Source organism: Gymnodraco acuticeps, unplaced genomic scaffold (assembly GCF_902827175.1).
Source record: "Gymnodraco acuticeps unplaced genomic scaffold, fGymAcu1.1, whole genome shotgun sequence".
NCBI lineage: Eukaryota > Metazoa > Chordata > Actinopteri > Perciformes > Bathydraconidae > Gymnodraco > Gymnodraco acuticeps.
Genome location: NW_022989808.1, coordinates 1,586 through 20,973, shown reverse-complemented (window position 1 = coordinate 20,973; position 19,388 = coordinate 1,586). Strand labels below are relative to the sequence as shown.

At 43.7% G+C, this 19,388-nt stretch overlaps 1 protein-coding gene across 1 annotated transcript; it reads right to left on the bottom strand.

Moving 5' to 3' along the window:
• Window positions 1-5,335: 5,335 nt before the first annotated feature.
• On the bottom strand, window positions 5,336-18,888 carry LOC117553697 (calponin homology domain-containing protein DDB_G0272472-like; the record flags this gene model as incomplete). The annotated part of the gene is given in 6 exon segments (XM_034227743.1): window positions 5,336-7,046; window positions 9,418-9,534; window positions 9,642-9,741; window positions 10,662-13,125; window positions 13,341-13,403; window positions 18,495-18,888. Coding segments are annotated over 4 exon segments (2,959 nt in total), but the record flags the coding sequence as incomplete, so codon positions are not given.
• Between the last annotated feature and the right edge of the window lie 500 nt (window positions 18,889-19,388).

Genomic DNA, 19,388 nt, shown 5'->3' with positions numbered 1-19,388 from the left:
GCGGTGCAGCTTCAGGTGAACACATTTTAATATCATTAGCAGAAACTGGGAGTTAAGTTTCAGATACAAAGACAAGAACTTATTTATGATTTGTATTCACTTTTACAAGCAAAAAAATAATGACATCCAAAACAAAAAACAATAAGAAACTGTCGACACGTTCTCAGAGTAACAAAAGAATAACTCACATTATGTATAACGTTGCTAATGTACGTCTAAGTAAAAAAAAAACGCAGTCTGGTGCTTTACTCAGAGATCATTGATGGGACTTAACACTGTTTCACCTTTCAATTCTAGGCTTCATATGATACATTTAAAAAACAAGAGATGAAGCTCCAACGGTTACAGACACACACACACACACACACACACACACACACACACACACACAGACAGACACAGACAGACACACACAGACCGTTCAACACATTTAGAGCAAATCAAAAGTAATTAATCGTACAGGTCCAGCTTGACATGTTTTTGCAAAAGAAAGTTAGAAGTCGCCGGGATCAATTGGAAACAGATCCTTGGAAACTCTGCGAGGAATCGGAAGGTGTCTGCTGCAGCTTCTCGTAATGTTTCTAGAGGCAGAGAAGTGGAGCAAAGGGTGTGTCTAAGATCAGATGGACTAGATCAAACGGCAACAGGGTGAGAGTGAAAAACAGGACGGCACAGATTCACACAACATGAAAGATTAGTACAATTAAAGATAACAGTTAAATGATATACAGGTAAGTAACTTCTAAAATAAGAAATGAATATTGAGAGTGTGTGTGTGTGTGTGTGTGTGTGTGTGTGTGTGTGTGTGTGTGTGTGTGTGTGTGTGTGTGTGTGTGTGTGTGTGTGTGTGTGTGTGTGTGTGTGTGTGTGTGTACGTACCTGCAGGTTGTCGTAGTGTCTCTGGCTGCCGCAGTGTCGGTCCCGGGCCGTACTCTCGTTCAGGTAGAACATCGAGCAGAGGTTACAGAAATATCCAGATTTAGGGACGACAAACTGCTGACCTGCAGGGGGAGACAAAGAGGGTGAGACAGTGAGGGGGAGTCAGAGAGAGTGAGACAGTGAGAGTGAGACAGTGAGAGGGAGACAGAGAGAGTGAGACAGAGAGAGTGAGACAGAGAGAGGGAGACAGAGAGAGTGAGACAGAGAGAGTGGGACAGTGAGAGGGAGACAGAGAGAGGGAGACAGTGAGAGGGAGACAGTGAGAGGGAGACAGTGAGAGTGAGACAGAGAGAGTGTGAGAGTGAGACAGAGAGAGGGAGACAGAGAGAGGGAGACAGTGAGAGTGAGACAGTGAGAGGGAGACAGAGAGAGTGAGACATAGAGAGTGGGACAGTGAGAGGGAGACAGAGAGAGGGAGACAGAGAGAGGGAGACAGAGAGACAGTGAGAGGGAGACAGAGAGAGTGAGACAGAGAGAGTGGGACAGAGAGAGTGGGACAGTGAGAGTGAGACAGTGAGAGGGAGACAGAGAGACAGTGAGACAGAGAGAGGGAGACAGAGAGAGTGAGACAGTGAGAGTGAGACAGAGAGTGGGACAGTGAGAGTGAGACAGAGAGAGGGAGACAGAGAGAGTGGGACAGAGAGAGTGGGACAGTGAGAGTGAGACAGTGAGAGGGAGACAGAGAGAGGGAGACAGTGAGAGTGAGACAGAGAGAGTGAGACAGAGAGAGTGGGACAGAGAGAGTGAGACAGTGAGAGGGAGACAGAGAGAGGGATACAGTGAGAGTGAGACAGAGAGAGTGGGACAGAGAGAGTGGGACAGTGAGAGTGAGACAGTGAGAGGGAGACAGAGAGAGGGAGACAGAGAGAGTGAGACAGAGAGAGTGGGACAGTGAGAGTGAGACAGAGAGAGTGGGACAGAGAGAGTGGGACAGTGAGAGTGAGACAGTGAGAGGGAGACAGAGAGAGGGAGACAGTGAGACAGTGAGAGGGTACAGAGAGAGTGAGACATAGAGAGTGGGACAGTGAGAGTGAGACAGAGAGAGTGAGACAGTGAGAGTGAGACAGAGAGAGGGAGACAGAGAGACAGTGAGAGTGAGACAGTGAGAGGGAGACAGAGAGAGTGAGACAGAGAGAGTGGGACAGAGAGAGTGGGACAGTGAGAGTGAGACAGAGAGAGTGAGACAGTGAGAGTGAGGCAGAGAGAGGGAGGGAGACAGAGAGAGTGAGACAGTGAGAGTGAGACAGAGAGAGGGAGACAGACAGAGTGGGACAGTGAGAGTGAGACAGTGAGAGGGAGACAGAGAGAGGGAGACAGTGAGAGTGAGACAGAGAGAGTGAAACAGAGAGAGTGGGACAGTGAGAGTGAGACAGTGAGAGGGAGACAGTGAGAGTGAGACAGAGAGAGTGAAACAGAGAGAGTGGGACAGTGAGAGTGAGACAGTGAGAGGGAGACAGAGAGAGGGACACAGTGAGTGTGAGACAGTGAGAGGGAGTCAGAGAGAGGGAGACAGTGAGAGGGAGACAGAGAGAGTGAGACAGAGAGAGTGGGACAGTGAGAGTGAGACAGTGAGAGTGGGACAGTGACACAGGAGGAAAGTGGCCGTTTCTCAATCTCGAGGAAACTGATTTCCAAGCCAATATTTCAAGGATACTACGTCATTCAGTGCTGCCGAAGGACTGTTCCAATCTCCAGCATACTTGGAATTCCACCGAGGCTGCGTCCTTGATTTGGGGGTAATTTCGAGGCTGCACATGGGTAGACTTTGCGTCCTTCAAATCCCCACAATGCTTTGCGCACGGACCAATTTCCCCAAATCTGTGGCGGAAAATGTAAGGCGGGGCCTCTCATGTGACGCACCCCTGCACACTTGCTCGCCTGTTCCACTCACACTGTTTTGATGTGCTATTTTTAGGCATATATTATGGGTCTTTTTTTAATTTCCTGCTTCTTCACACACATGCTCTCCAGTACAGGTTAGCTCTGAGTGTTAGCGATGCTAATGTAAACAAAGACCATATTACGTGTGTGTGTGTGTGTGTGTGTGTGTGTGTGTGTGTGTGTGTGTGTGTGTGTGTGTGTGTGTGTGTGTGTGTGTTACCGAGGGGGTTGTTGGGTTTGAATGGAGGCAGTTTGATGTGGATAGAGACGGAGGGAGACTGAGAGCGGGATCTTTTTGCTTCCGGACCGACGGGCTCTTCCCTCCGTTTACTCACAGCTACAGAGACGCAGAAACAAACAATATAGAAGTCATTTGAGTCCACACAAAAACAGATATTCAATTTAAAATAAAAAACATACTCAAACAGAGAGAGAGAGAGACAGAGACAGGGAGAGGGAAAGAGAGACAGAGAAAGAGAGAGACAGAGAAAGAGAGAGACAGAGACAGAGAGAGAGAGAGAAAGACAGAGAAAGACAGAGAGAAAGAGAGAGAGAGAAAGAGAAAGACAGAGAAAGACAGAGAGAAAGAGAGAGAGAGAAAGAGAGAGACAGAGAAAGAGAGACAGGGAGAGAGAAAGAGAGACAGAGAAAGAGAGAGAGAAAAGAGAGACAGGGAGAGAGAGAGAGAGAGACAGAGAAAGACAGAGAGAGACAGAGAGAGAGAGAGACAGAGACAGAGACAGAGAGAGAGAAAGAGACAGAGAGAGACAGAGAAAGACAGAGAGAGAGAGACAGGGAGAGAGAGAGAGAGACAGAGAGAGAGAAAGAGACAGAGAAAGAGAGAGAGAGAGATGCAATGCTTAGTTGATCAGAAGAAATTAGTAAGCAAGTATTTTGCAGCAATGTTGATACTTTTTGAGCTAAAATGCCAAAAAAATACACTAGTTTCAGCTCAAATGTGATCATTTGCTGCCTTTCTATATTATCTATGATAAGAAATAACATTGGTCAGTTTTTCAGTAATCATTAATGGAAATAATGTTTATTTTGCAATTGTATCGACTTATTATTCATATTTCTAATAGCTGCTCCAGGTCAGAGATAAGACGTTAACTCAATGTTCCTGACAATCAAACATTTAAAGACATTAACTTAACTTGCACATTTTAAAGACTAGCTTGTATTTTCTCAACTATTCACTAGAAAAAATACAAGTTTATGATAGGGCTGTGCGATTATTTTGGTCAATAATTGATATCACGATTATTAAAAAACGATTATCCATTTACTTTGAAAACATCCATTTATTGAAAAAATAAAATGGGAACAGTGTTTTTAACAGTTGATTACCCTGAACTTTAGAATTCAACTGAAAAACCAAGAAAAAATTATAAGAAAAAAGAAAAAAATTATAATCGTTGAATTTTTTTGTTTTCGTAATCGTTGCGAGCCAAAATCGTAATCGAGATTAAAATACGATGAATTGCACAGCCCTAGTTTATGCTTAAACTAAAGTCCTTGTTAGTCCATGTTCCTTCAGCTCTTTGTACCTTTAAAGTCCGGTTTGCTCCGCTCTTCCTCCTCCTCCTCTTCATCATGCCCTTCCTCCACACACTCCTCCAGACTCTGGTCCTCAGGGGGCCCCTCGGTCAGATCCTGCCCAGGAGAAGAAGCAGCCTCGATGTGGGGGACAATCGCAGCTTCCCCCTCCTCCTCCTCCTCTGTCTGCTGGAGGTCACATGACAGCTCAGCGTCTCTGTCCAATGAGGAGACATCGAGGGGAGCAGGAGGCGGGACATCCGACACCGCTTCTTCTGCTTCATCTTCTTCATCATCTTCTGCGGTTACGTTTCTCCCTCTGGTGGATTTTCTCGCTGTGGTTAAAAGATAAGAACTCCGTTAAGCACACAAAGACACTTCTAGTTTCAGAGAATAGAGTCGTTAAGTGTGTGTGGTCAAATATAAAAAATGTTGTTAAACCACTTGGCTAATGTCTCCTATAAATGACAAGCCAATAGAACATCATTTCAATACAAAATTAAAACCTTCGATATTTATATTTGAACAAATAACTGCAATAATAATGTTTGTGTGTGTGTGTGTGTGTGTGTGTGTGTGTGTGTGTGTGTGTGTGTGTGTGTGTGTGTGTGTGTGTGTGTGGACCCTCTTAGGGTATATTTATACATAGAAGGATAGTGCAAATAAAAAGGCATACAAATAGAGTAACTTAGTAAGAGGTCTTGGGAGTCGGGAGGCCTGATAATTTATTCCGGCGAATTACTCAGACCTACTAATTGACCTAACAGAAGTTATTGAGTCTATGTAAGTTTACTACTTGGCTCAGATCCACCAACGTCAGCAAGATCTCACCTCTATTAACTCCTGAAGAACCAGGTTCAATGAACTGCCGTTTCAATTCAGACGACCCTCTAAAGAGTAATGAGGTGTGGCCCTACCTAAGTGTGAGTGTGGCAGTGTGCAATCTTACCTTTGAAGCAGGAGAGGAGAGCGCAGATGTCTTTTAAGTTGTCCCAATCCAAATGGTGGGATCAGTTTATTTGAAGTAAAATTGGTCTACACTTATACAGGGTTTCTACCTTCTCTCGTTACAACATGACAATCCTACAAAACATATCATGCGGTGGTCATGTTCTAATATGAAACCTCAATTCACAGTTTTACATTTATTACACTAAATAGTAACTTCAACTGCCCAATTCAGTTGTGACTTTTAAAATCGTCCGACAGAATTTAGAGGCATCTCCTCATAAATGACCGGTGATAATAAAAAGCAAATTCAAAGTTTCATTCAACAAATTACTCAGCATTCAATAAACCCGATTTAATTAAGACATTAAAGTCTTCCGACATAATCCAAAGGAATCCCCTCACGGATCGAAGGTGCTATACATTCACACCTAGAGTCCGACAGCATTCAGAGGCAGTTCCTCGTAAATGGTCAGTGGAATCTAACAGCGTTCAACAAATACATTTGAGTGATATTTACCAAGTTGGAGAGAACCTTACCGAGGCGAGAGCGTACCAGGAGAGAGCTACCAGGGGGAAAACCCCCCTCTCTCGAGTTTGCTCCCTCTCAGCTAGTGTTTTTATGCTCGAAACAGGACAGAAAAACCCAAAGACACCTCCTCCATACACATATTTGTGGAAACTGGGCATGGCCTCTGATGTACAGGACTGGACATGACCAGACATATTCTATGGCTATGGCATAAGACTCACCTTCCCATGTTTGTGTAAAAAGGGCATGACCTCTAGTGTGCAGGACTGGAAAATATTATTCTCGACTACGGCATAAACAACTTTTTGGGGCCTTAGTATTTCTCCAAAAAGTCAGGAGCCCCCCTCCCTGTGTACTGCTGTGAGGGAAGAGAGAAGAAACTGTCTCCTCTCTCTTATCAGTGACACCCATAAACCATAATAGGCCTCACACACTCAACTTAACAAACCACTTGTGTTTTGTTTATACTGTAAATATAGAAAATCATAAAATATGAAGCATTTTCATTTTGGGTTATACAAGAATATAATTGATTATATTTGATTATAACTAACTTTCGTTTTAATTATTCAACCTAATATGGAGATCTCAACACCCTCTTTTTAAAACGCAAAGTTATCAAAAACAGATACAATTGTAAAAATGCATACATACGAAAAACTTCAAGCATCAATAACATGAAAAGTTCTTCAGTATGTGGAATAAGGATTTTCTCCACTGAATCCAAACTAGTGTTCACCGAAAATATAGTAGCTCACTGGAATGTTGTCACAGAGGTCAGGCACCAGAGTAAAAAGAGCCCATGGGCCGTCATGATGATGGTAGATGTGTGTGAGTACTCCCACTCTGCCTGATATCTGCAAGGACGGTGGGCCGTTCACTTGTTTCAACGTAGACTCCACTATCCATGTTGCAACCTGTTGTAAATCCTTGACCAGGACCATGGCGGGGTTGCTGTTCTTTCCTGGACGACACCTCCAAACGAAAGGCCAGATACCTGAATCGGCCATGCCGTTATCAGGTAGTCGTCGTCCTTGTTGGGAAATCCACTGCAATCTGAGTGGTTTAGTGTGTAGAAACGCAGTCTGTCCCACAGAACTGGAAGGAACTTCAGCCTCCGCTGGCAGGGGTACAGGTGACTCAGCCGCTGATTCATGCTGCACAGGTTTGCTGGGTCCAGGAGTCAGCTTCCCTGGAAATACTGTGACTGAAGCAGTCCCGCTGGACAGGTTAATATCCTCTTGGTAGATTCCTGAGGTTTTAAACTCAACAATATAGTATACATTTGTTCTCTGATTCATAACGAGTTGTTTCAGTTGAAAGAACTTCCCCAAGAATTTCTTCAAGGGGTGCTTGTGTTCCATATTGCTCTGGAATCTCTATAGACAGCAGGGTGATTGTTTCTTCCTCTTACTCAGATGGCATCTAACGGCAGAAAGCACAGGGCCATATTTTACTCTTATCAGTTTAACGACCTGACAGCACTACACCTCCATGCTGTGTGAAAATCAGCAAAAAAAGGGGAGAGATGTGTTCAAAAAAATCTAATTTTAATGAATATTGCTGTAGGGTGCAGGCATATAACAATTTAAAATAACTGAAGAGAAGAATAAAATGTAAAATAAAAAACAATGAGAGAAATAATATAAAGGTTCTTTTGCCATTTCCTCTTTGATTTTGAGGTTTTCTCCATTCAAGGTCTAATGATCCATATGCGAACAATAGACAGTTTTGTTTTGCCATCTTATACATAAAGTACTAAAGATTCTAACAGTTCTAATATTAAATCCTTTGCAATTGAGATATTGCTTGTTACTAAGATTTAAATTCCCTCTTTTGCTCTATAAAATATCTCTTGGTACAAAACTTACCAAGACAAATTCTAAATTATTGCGGGAGTTTTGTGGGATCTTCATCCAACAATTCACTCAGCCAGCATTCAACAAATACATTTGAGTGATATTTACCAAGTTTGAGAGAACCTTACCGAGGCGAGAGCGTACCAGGGGCCTCATGTATAACGCCGTGCGTAGGATTCACGTGGGAAGGTTGCTTACGTAGTAGAAATCCGAAAAATAGGTCCATACATTTTCCGCCACTTCCCGATTCACCAAACATTGCGTACCGGCGAGGAAAGTGCGTACAGCACTTCCTACGCCGGTTTCCCTTTATAAATCACAACCGACTCGAAATGCGGTGCAGCTTTTGCGGGCTTCACGTAACGCCCATATTTGCCTATAAATAGTAAAAGAAACGCCCATTCATTCATTCATTCTGACTGACTGCATGAAGAAGATCGCAGGAAATGATGACAGAACAGCTAAAAAAGACATCTCACACCGTGTCAGATTCTGGTTATTTTGGGGAGGTCGAGATAAATCATATTGTTTGGTGGATGCAGTTTGAACAGGGGAGCAGCATGGAGGTCGGATCGTCACCAAAATAAATAAATAAGTGGTCCGAAAAAGGTTAATGACAAAAAGAATACACATAGCCTTCCTCAGGCAGTGTGTTTGTACCGGGGACAGGAGACCCCCCCTTGATGAGAGACTGTAAGAAATGATCAGGGAATCCCTCCGGAGTGGAGTCATGACGACTGGATCTGAATTATTTGTTTGTATTTGGTGGTTTGTGTCCCAGCTGTCGATCAGCTGTGCACAGCCTCTCCACTGCAGCCTACCAAGGCTAACCCTTATTTATGGTATTATTTCCACACATTTCTCTCCATTCTTCCTTCTGCCAACGGTGTCGCAGTTTCTCGTCTCTCCCGTTTTTGTGCTTAGTGCGTACGCATGGGTTAGAGTTTGCGTGGAGGACCGCACGTTTTCCCGTCAAGTTAGTATTTTATAAATCGCGTAGAAACTGGCGTACGCCATTTTTTGAGCGTATATCGCTATATAAATGAGGCCCCAGGAGAGAGCTACCAGGGGGAAAACCCCCCTCTCTCGAGTTTGCTCCCTCTCAGCTAGTGTTTTTATGCTCGAAACAGGACAGAAAAACCCAAAGACACCTCCTCCATACACATATTTGTGGAAACTGGGCATGGCCTCTGATGTACAGGACTGGACATGACCAGACATATTCTATGGCTATGGCATAAGACTCACCTTCCCATGTTTGTGTAAAAAGGGCATGACCTCTAGTGTGCAGGACTGGAAAATATTATTCTCGGCTACGGCATAAACAACTTTTTGGGGCCTTAGTATTTCTCCAAAAAGTCAGGAGCCCCCCTCCCTGTGTACTGCTGTGAGGGAAGAGAGAAGAAACTGTCTCCTCTCTCTTATCAGTGACACCCATAAACCATAATAGGCCTCACACACTCAACAAACCACTTGTGTTTTGTTTATACTGTAAATATAGAAAATCATAAAATATGAAGCATTTTCATTTTGGGTTATACAAGAATATAATTGATTATAACTAACTTTCGTTTTAAGTATTCAACCTAATATGGAGATCTCAACAGAGCCAAGCACACAGGAATAAAATGAAATCAAATAGGTTCACATACATGGTAAAACATATGTCTGTGTGTGTGTGTGTGTGTGTGTGTGTGTGTGTGTGTGTGTGTGTATTACCGGGGGTTTGTCTGGCTCTCTTCTTGGCTGGTGTTCTTGTCTTGGTTTTAATCGCCTCCTTCTCCTCCTCTTCCTCCTCCCCCACCTCGTCTACCGTCACGAAGTTTGCACTTTCCTCTAAAATTGGACATAAAACATTTACGCACATTAGATAATGAAACCTTCTATCGTCTTCCTATGTTGAATTTAATTTATGTGTTGGGCCGTTTGTGCTAAATACACACCTGGGTCGTCATCATGTTTGCGTTTGGCAGGAATGGACGCATCTTCCTCCTGCTTCTCCTCATCATCGTTGTCGACAGCTTCGTCTAAAGTCACCGACGTCTGAAAACCGAGACACGACAATCTGTAGCGTCTGTGTTCGTACTAGGGATGGGAACGATTATTCGAATATTCTAAATTATTCAGGTATTCGAATATGACTTTTGAATATTTTTATTGTAATGTTTTTGGGAGGGGTGCCTAAGTTGATTACATATGATCAAATGGAATAATTCAATGTATACGACAGTGCCATAGCTAAATGTATTAGGTGAGGTCTAAAGGTGTGTTTTGCTCCGCTCACTGGTCCCTCACAGCGGGCAGAGCTGCAGGTGCTGATCTCTCTTGCGTCCGGTTATACTTCACTCGCGTTTATGTCCAAATCCATCAGTTCTAGCTAATGATATGGCTGCTGCCCCTCCCTACACGCAGATCACGCAGACTCAAACCTCATCTTATGCCCAAATTCCAGCTGAGAGGGTCTCATATTGCTCATATTCTTAAACAAGAATGAGTATTGAATAGCTGCATTCTGTGCATAGGCCCCGTTACAGGTTGTTGATCTCTGTTGTCACGGGTTACCTTACCCTAACCCGTTATGTTGTTCGTGTATGATCCCTCTTTCATTTAAAAACAAAGTTATGTTTTAAGCATGAAAGCTGTAGGCCTATAGCTCAACTGTTCAAACTGTGATCACCAGTTCAATACATTTGACAAATTCGACTTGGTTTCTAAACTTATTTGAACATGTATTTATTTTTTTAAATTAAAACTTTTTTTTGGTCAATTTTTCCCACTTTTTAAAAAAAAAATTATAGGATATGTACATTTCGGTTAACCGTTTAATTTGGGGGTCGAATATTCGAATATACATTTGCTTTAAAATTCCCATCCCTAGTTCGTACAGCTGTAGTTTATGTTTCTCTAAATGTTCGCTTCCCTGGGAGAAAAAAAAAAATCATAAATGTTGATTTTTTTTTTACCTCTGGCTTTAAGAAGTCTTCTGATTGGTCCTCCTGGCGCAGTGGGCGGGGTCTCTGGTGTGTTTGGCTCCACCTCCTCTACGAACTCATCCAGAGTGACGAGTGCCTGCAGCTCTCCCTCGCCCACCTCATCTGCTCCCACCTCATCCAGAGTCACCAGCTCTTCCTCCTCCTTCGTCCTCCTCGCTCTTCCTCCTCCTCCTCTGCTGCTGTTGCTATGGCTCCTCCTCTCTCTCTCCTCCCTCTCCTCTCTCCTCCTCTCCTTGCTCCTCCTTTCCTCCCTCTCCTTGCTCCTCCTCTCCTCGCTCCTCCTCTCCTCTCTCTCCTTGCTCCTCCTCTCCTCTCTCTCCTTGCTCCTCCTCTCCTCCTTCTCCTTGCTCCTCCTCTCCTCCTTCTCCTTTGAGATCTGCCTCTCTTTGGCGGCCACATGTCGCCTCCTCAGCTCTTCCTCCTCGGCGTGGTCGTCGGGGTAATCCTCCTCCTCATCGCTCACCTCGTCCAGACCCGTTATGTCTTTCTCCGGGGGGTCTTCTTCATTAGTCTTTTCAAATGTAGCGGCATCACTCTGGGATTCAGTCGTTGGATTCTCCTCCACTTTTTCAGCCGTTTCTTCCAGAGAATCCACGATCTGATACATAGGCTCCTCCTCCTCCTCGTCTTTGGATGGTCTTTCCTCTGTTTGTTTCTCGTTGTTTTCACACGTCTCGTCTATCGTCTCGTCCTCCACAGAATCGAGGATCTGGTACGTCGTCGTTGTTTCTTCAGCAGCTGCCTCTTTCTCGGCTTTCTTCATCGCTTTAGTCATTTTCTTTGGTCTTCCTCGTTTTCCTTTTGGTTTTGTAGCGGGCGGTTCGTCCTTAGCAACCTCTTCCTTCTCTTCTGCTAAGGTAGCATCCTCTCCTACAGCCACGTTACTCTTCTTCGGTGGTGTGCTAGGGTTCCTCTTCCTTGCTGGCGTGTCTCTCTTAGCCGATCTTCCTCTCGTTCCTCTGGTAGATCGAGTTGCTGTCGGTTCATCGCCGGCATCCTCCACGGAGTCTATGACCTCGTACGTAGTCTCCTCAGACACTTCTGTCTCCTTCTTTCCTCTTGCACTCCGTCTTCTACCAGATTGTTCTGAGCCGGCGGCGACATCTTGAACTGGTTTATGTTCAACCGAATCGATTATCTCATACACAACGTCCTCCGCGATGGCGTCTTTGGTTGAGGGAACACTCTTCGTCGATGCTTTATCGTCTTTCCTCGCCTCCCCTCTCCCGTTTCTTCTCCCCGTGTTGTCCGTCGGCTGATCTTCAACAGAATCAATCACCCGATACGTCGCTTCCTCCTCCTCCACGGACTCCATTTCTTCTTTAGGCATCAGATCACCGGGGGTTTCCAGATCTTCTGTCGCCGTCTGATCGCCTATAGAGTCTAAAATCTCAAAGGTTTCCAATCCAGCATCTCCGCTTTCAAGATCTTTGTCAGGAAGGGTGTGGACTTCTTTACTCTTCATCTCTTCTCCCATTTGCACAGAAGCTTCTTCACTTCCTGTATTTACATTATTAGCTTCTTGATCTTTAATAGATTTGTCAGATTTGTCGTCCTCGCACAGTTTCTCTACGGTGGAGCTTTCTTGTTCACCTGTAGCCGTTTGGTCTTCGGTCACTTCCATTCCCTGTGCGCGGGCTTTGCCTTCATCTCCAAATGTGTCCAGAACCTGAAAGCTCTGCTCCTTCTCTCCCTCGGGGTCAGTCGGTTTGGCTTCGGATCTACCATCTTGTTCCCCACCCTCCTTGCTTTTCTTATCCTCCTCCACCTCTGCGCTTGACTCTAACCCTTGTTCCCGCAGAGGTGGACGCATCTCTGATGATGTTTCCATTTCTGTCTCTGACTCAACAGTTTTTGCAGGAACGTCCTCTGCTGACACCTTGTGGTCGGACGTTGCCACTGCGCTCCGATTGTCTTTCGCCACCTCTCTCTCTGAATGAGTCTCCTTTGAAGCCTCGACAGTTGCTGCAGATGAACGGGAGCCAGATGACGCGGTTTCTGATGCTTTGGATGGAGATTTAGTTTTGCTCCGTTGCGTTTTCTGACCAGGGGAAGAAGGGGAGGTCTTACTGGAACTGGCAGAGGATTTAGTGGGAGATTTAGTGGGCTCTGATGAGGATTGTTTTGACTTTTTCGGTGACTCGGAGCGATAAGAGCTTGGGCCTCTCGTCGACCTGGATGACGAAGAGGAGGAAATGGCAGATCTTTTGCCGTCTTTTGAATACCGCGATGAAGAGTGTCTGTCGGCGGAGCTGTGCCTCTCTCTCCTGGCTCTCGAAGACGTCCTGGAGGAGGAGGAGCCGTGAGTTCGGTGACTGGAAGATGGAGTGTCATCGTCGCGGACTTCATCCACCGTCACAAACTCATCTATGTCCAAATTATCCTCATCAAAACCATCGCAGTCTGACGCAGGAATGTCACTGGTTAAATAATCCTGAGGCGGCGAAGACAAAGGGAGGATCAGAAAGTGACACAAGGGATCAAATAGTGTACTTCAAGAGAAATGTATGCAATTTAATACATGTTGGAGCCATTCTTTTATTGCATAGGATTGTTTCATATCTCATCTCCTGTCTATATGAAAGGTTAGGTAAAGCAAAAAAGGTCCGAGGTGTTTGAGGGAATAAAATACAACAACGTTTTGTTTACCTCTCTCCGTGGTGCTTTGCCATCCGATTCATGTCCAGAAGTTCCTCTGCTTTTGCTGTGGCTCTGAGAAAATACACATTTATTTAAACATTAAAAGGTAGGGTAGGTAAGAATGGAGAAACCAGCTCGAGTGCACTAGAATTTGAAAGTACACAAGCGGAAAAAATCTGTCCCTTCCTTCAGACTTCCTTACAGAGCCCCTCCTCCAACACACACGAAACATTAGCTAGCACTAGTGTTTTGCAGTTGCTAGCAGCTTATTGGGATGTTATGCTGGATAGACAGGCATTGTTTTGATATAATACATTAAGCATTATTGTTAGTTAAGCATGTCAGCCTGCAGCCCCACTTCTTGTCTCTCTCTCTAACTCATTGCAGATGGCTGCACTAAAGAAAAGGAAACCAGTTGTTAGATATTTAAAAGTTCATTAAACATAATATATGCTTCAATGTAGGGCTGTGCAATTAATCGTATTTTAATCGCGATTACGATTATGGCTTGCGACGATTATGAAAACAGCATAATTGACTAAATACGATTATTTTGCTGGGTGCGCTTTCGCCTCTCCCTAAAAGCCCACTCGGCCACGTGGGAGTGAAATGTGTTGTGAGTGTTCAGCGCGAGCGAAGATGTCAGAACAAGAGCAGCAACTCGTTAAAAAGAAGGGTACAACTATTTCCACTATTTGGAAGTACTTTGCCATTACATTTCACATCGCTAAAGATATGTGCCCAGTTAGCACTGTTAGCAACCAGGGCTTTAAGCAACTTGTCAACACGTTGGACAAGCGTTACGCGATGCCGTCTCGGTATTATTTCAGCAGGTCTGCGCTGCCTGCACTATATGACAAATGCCGTGGGGAAGTTGAGAGAGATGTGGCTTCAGCTGACTACTTTGCGACCACAACAGACCTATGGTCTAGCCCAGGGGTGCCCAACCAGTCGATCGCGAGATGTGTCTAAAAATAGAACAACAATATTCTGTTTTATCGTTAATGTCCTGTAACATAATCTTACGTAAAAATCTTTAAGAGATGACATGAGCAGCCCTACCAGCATTTGCCATGGTGGCCTAAATATTTTTATTTGGTCTTAAATTGTCGTTCAACATTTATTTCCTGTTACTTCTGGACCATGACGGTGGGCCAGCCTTCAACGTTTAACTGAGTGGAATATGTGGAATATGTTTTACCAAAATGTTGGCTATATGTTAAGGAGTGTTCAGTAGGTTGTGACAGTGCACTGCAACATATTTGATTTAATTTATTTTGGTCTAATTTATTTTTATTTATCATATTAATAATATATGTTTAGTATGATTTTGGAAGTGTGCTCCAACATATTTGTTGATCTTGTTTATTGGTAAAATATTATTTGTTTAAAGTTCAATAAATGGTCAATGAATAATCGTCAAAATAATCGTGATTATGATTTTTGCCATAATCGCACAGCCCTACTTCAATGCATTTCAAAGAAGTTGTGTTGGAGTTTATGTTATTCTACATTTTGACACCAAGATTTTTTGATTTGACTGCAAATGTATATCGGTTCCAAATATCGGTTATCGGTCTCCTTGATTACTAATAATCGGTATCGGCCTTGAAAAAGCCATATCGGTCGATCCCTAATATATATATATATATATATAGGATATACATATTTGTATTATTGTATTAGGAATTGTTAGAAACGTTATATTGATCTCTCTGTCTGTACAAACACACAGAAAAATGGACATTAAAGTTGACTTTATTATTACCCGTTATTTTTAAATGAAATGTGGCTTTAAGGTAATTTACAACATCTGTCCGGGGTTTACAGATGAAATGTCGCCTCTTGGTTAGCTCTGGCACATTTACAGAAATGTTTATGACTGCGCACTGTCCCCATTAAATAAATAGAAATACAATAAGATTAAACTACAGTTCACAGAGTTCATACACTTTTTCCACAAATGATTTTCCATGACCGTTAACTAATTTTCCATGACCAAAAAATTACTCTTTCTCAGTCCTACCACTGAAAATAGTTTATGTTAAAGGTCTCCTATTGTGCAAAATCCACTTGTTCATGTCTCTTCTACATCAACATGTGTCCCCTCTTCTTCATGTCTCTTCTACATCAACATGTGTCCCCTCTTCTTCATGTCTCTTCTACATCAACATGTGTCCCCTCTTCTTCATGTCTCTTCTACATCAACATGTGTCCCCTCTTCTTCATGTCTCTTCTACATCAACATGTGTCCCCTCTTCTTCATGTCTCTTCTACATCAACATGTGTCCCCTCTTCTTCATGTCTCTTCTACATCAACATGTGTCCACTCTTCTTCATGTCTCTTCTACATCAACATGTGTCCCCTCTTCTTCATGTCTCCTCTACATCAACATGTGTCCACTCTTCTTCATGTCTCTTCTACATCAACATGTGTCCCCTCTTCTTCATGTCTCTTCTACATCAACATGTGTCCCTCTTCTCCATGTCTCTTCTACATCAACATGTGTCCCCTCTTCTTCATGTCTCTTCTTCATCAACATGTGTCCACTCTTCTTCATGTCTCTTCTACATCAACATGTGTCCCCTCTTCTTCATGTCTCTTCTACATCAACATGTGTCCCCTCTTCTTCATGTCTCTTCTTCATCAACATGTTGTCCCCTCTTCTTCATGTCTCTTCTCATCAATGTCCTCTTCTACATCAACATGTGTCCCCTCTTCTTCATGTCTCTTCTTCATCAACATGTGTCCCCTCTTCTTCATGTCTCTTCTACATCAACATGTGTCCCCTCTTCTTCATGTCTCTTCTTCATCAACATGTGTCCCCTCTTCTTCATGTCTCTTCTTCATCAACATGTGTCCCCTCTTCTTCATGTCTCTTCTACATCAACATGTGTCCCCTCTTCTTCATGTCTCTTCTTCATCAACATGTGTCCCCTCTTCTTCATGTCTCTTCTACATCAACATGTGTCCCCTCTTCTTCATGTCTCTTCTACATCAACATGTGTCCCCTCTTCTTCATGTCTCCTCTACATCAACATGTGTCCCCTCTTCTTCATGTCTCTTCTACATCAACATGTGTCCCCTCTTCTTCATGTCTCTTCTTCATCAACATGTGTCCCCTCTTCTTCATGTCTCTTCTACATCAACATGTGTCCCCTCTTCTTCATGTCTCTTCTACATCAACATGTGTCCCCTCTTCTTCATGTCTCTTCTTCATAACATGTGTCCCCTCTTCTTCATGTCTCTTCTACATCAACATGTGTCCCCTCTTCTTCATGTCTCTTCTTCATCAACATGTGTCCCCTCTTCTTCATGTCTCCTCTACATCAACATGTGTCCCCTCTTCTTCATGTCTCTTCTTACATCAACATGTGTCCCCTCTCTTCATGTCTCTTCTACATCAACATGTGTCCCCTCTTCTTCATGTCTCTTCTACATCAACATGTGTCCCCCTCTTCTTCATGTCTCCTCTACATCAACATGTGTCCACTCTTCTTCATGTCTCTTCTACATCAACATTGTGTCCCCTCTTCTTCATGTCTCTTCTTCATCAACATGTGTCCCCCTCTACATCAACATGTGTCCCCTCTTCTTCATGTCCTCTCTACATCAACATGTGTCCCCTCTTCTTCATGTCTCTTCTTCACTCAACATGTGTCCCCTCTTCTTCATGTCTCTTCTACATCAACATGTGTCCCCTCTTCTTCATGTCTCTTCTTCATCAACATGTGTCCCCTCTTCTTCATGTCTCTTCTACATCAACATGTGTCCCCTCTTCTTCATGTCTCTTCTACATCAACATGTGTCCCCTCTTCTTCATGTCTCTTCTACATCAACATGTGTCCCCTCTTCTTCATGTCTCTTCTACATCAACATGTGTCCCCTCTTCTTCATGTCTCTTCTACATCAACATGTGTCCCCTCTTCTTCATGTCTCTTCTACATCAACATGTGTCCCCTCTTCTTCATGTCTCTTCTACATCAACATGTGTCCCCTCTTCTTCATGTCTCTTCTACATCAACATGTGTCCCCTCTTCTTCATGTCTCTTCTACATCAACATGTGTCCCCTCTTCTTCATGTCTCTTCTACATCAACATGTGTCCCCTCTTCTTCATGTCTCTTCTTCATCAACATGTGTCCCCTCTTCTTCATGTCTCTTCTACATCAACATGTGTCCCCTCTTCTTCATGTCTCTTCTACATCAACATGTGTCCCCTCTTCTCCATGTCTCTTCTACATCAACATGTGTCCCCTCTTCTTCATGTCTCTTCTACATCAACATGTGTCCCCTCTTCTCCATGTCTCTTCTACATCAACATGTGTCCCCTCTTCTTCATGTCTCTTCTACATCAACATGTGTCCCCTCTTCTTCATGTCTCTTCTACATCAACATGTGTCCCCTCTGTGGAAAGAGACTCTGAAAGTTTCAGGAACAAAGATTCTCTCTCTTTTTGATCCATTTCTATAAAAACCTGTCTGAAAATGAGCTGATCAGATTTTGGCCACTTTATGATGTCATAACGATGTTTTGTCTTGTGTAATCATTAGCCAATCAGCAACCAAGGTAAACCCCCCCACCTTATCACCTGAATCTCCTCCTAGAGCACCATTGTGTTCTTTTGAACCAAATCTCTCTCAGAGGGGCGTGGGGAGGGGCTCCTTATTTTCATCTAAAGTCAGACAGAGAATCAGCTCTTTTGAAACAGGGCTGAAACAGAGGGGATTATGGGTAATGCTGCAATGATCTGTTTGGGGGTTTCGGCCAATCAGAAACATGTTCTGTATATATCTGAGACCTATACTATATTGATGAAAAACAGTATAATAGGGGACCTTTAACATGGAACAGAAAAATAAAACAAATAGTAGCTACAGGCTGAAGCAACTGTAGACTAAAGGGCATGATTGTAAACATCTCTAACCAGCAAAATACCTCGACAGTTAAATGCCATTTTACGTTTCATTACTATACGATACAGTATTTATTATCATTATAGTATTGCTATTTCGGCGATTAGATAAAATATAAATTATATTTGTTGCAACTTTAGTTACATTTCCCAAAATATTGTTTTCCATAACTTTTCCAGGGTCTAGAATTGCATTTTGAATTGCCATTACTTTTCGAACCCTGACTTCAGTTAAATGGCGGCCTCACCTTCTTCTCCTCGCTCTGGGAGCGGCAGGCCCGGCTGAGTTGTTGGTTACGGACGGCTGCCGTGAGAACCTGGAAAACATCCGTGGTGATCGTAGGAAGATCTTCGCTCGGCTTGGTTTCTGTTTCTGAGGAGGCCGGACTGAGAGCAGCCTCCTCTGCCTTCACTCCATCTTCTTTAAACTCTGAAAGAACCACAGAGTCCGTGTTGATGTCACCTCCTGGTTTCTCGCTGTCCTCCTTCTTTTGTTCCTCGCTGGATCCTTCAAGGACTTGCAGAGCGGCTTCAGGAAGAGAAGAGTGGGATTCACCTTTTGCATTCCTGGAGCGGGTCGAGCGTCGGACGTTTTTTCTGGCCTCATTTGTAAACGGCAGATGCTGTTTTAGGGGGTCCAGTCTAAAATGACAAACAAAATGGGTTTTGAGTTGTTAGAACTTATAACTAGACTTTGCTTCACACTGTACATTTAGGCCCCGGCCACACGGAGACGAAAACGAACCGAAGTCGATATCAAAAAAGCATTTCGTCCACACGGAATCGGCTCAAGAAACGTGTCCGTCCACACGAGACCGCTCGACCCACTGGAGACGCTGTAGTACATATTTCGGGCCTGTAAGTGGCGCTGTACTTCCGCCACAAAATACACCAAAAGCAGCGAATAAGACCCCCCGAGCATGGTTGCCCTTCTGGTTATTCTCCGTGGTGGATTTAGCAACATGTAGTTCTCCATGTCCACTTGTTGCTGATGGTTGTGGTCGAGGAGCAGTAGATTTTGCACTAACATCTATAGCATGGTCAGTAGCGTCTGGAGCACAAACGCAACCCTGTGATACGCCGTTGTTGTTGTTGGCGAAACCATGGATGAATAATAAGAACTGGATACAGCGTGGGAGGCG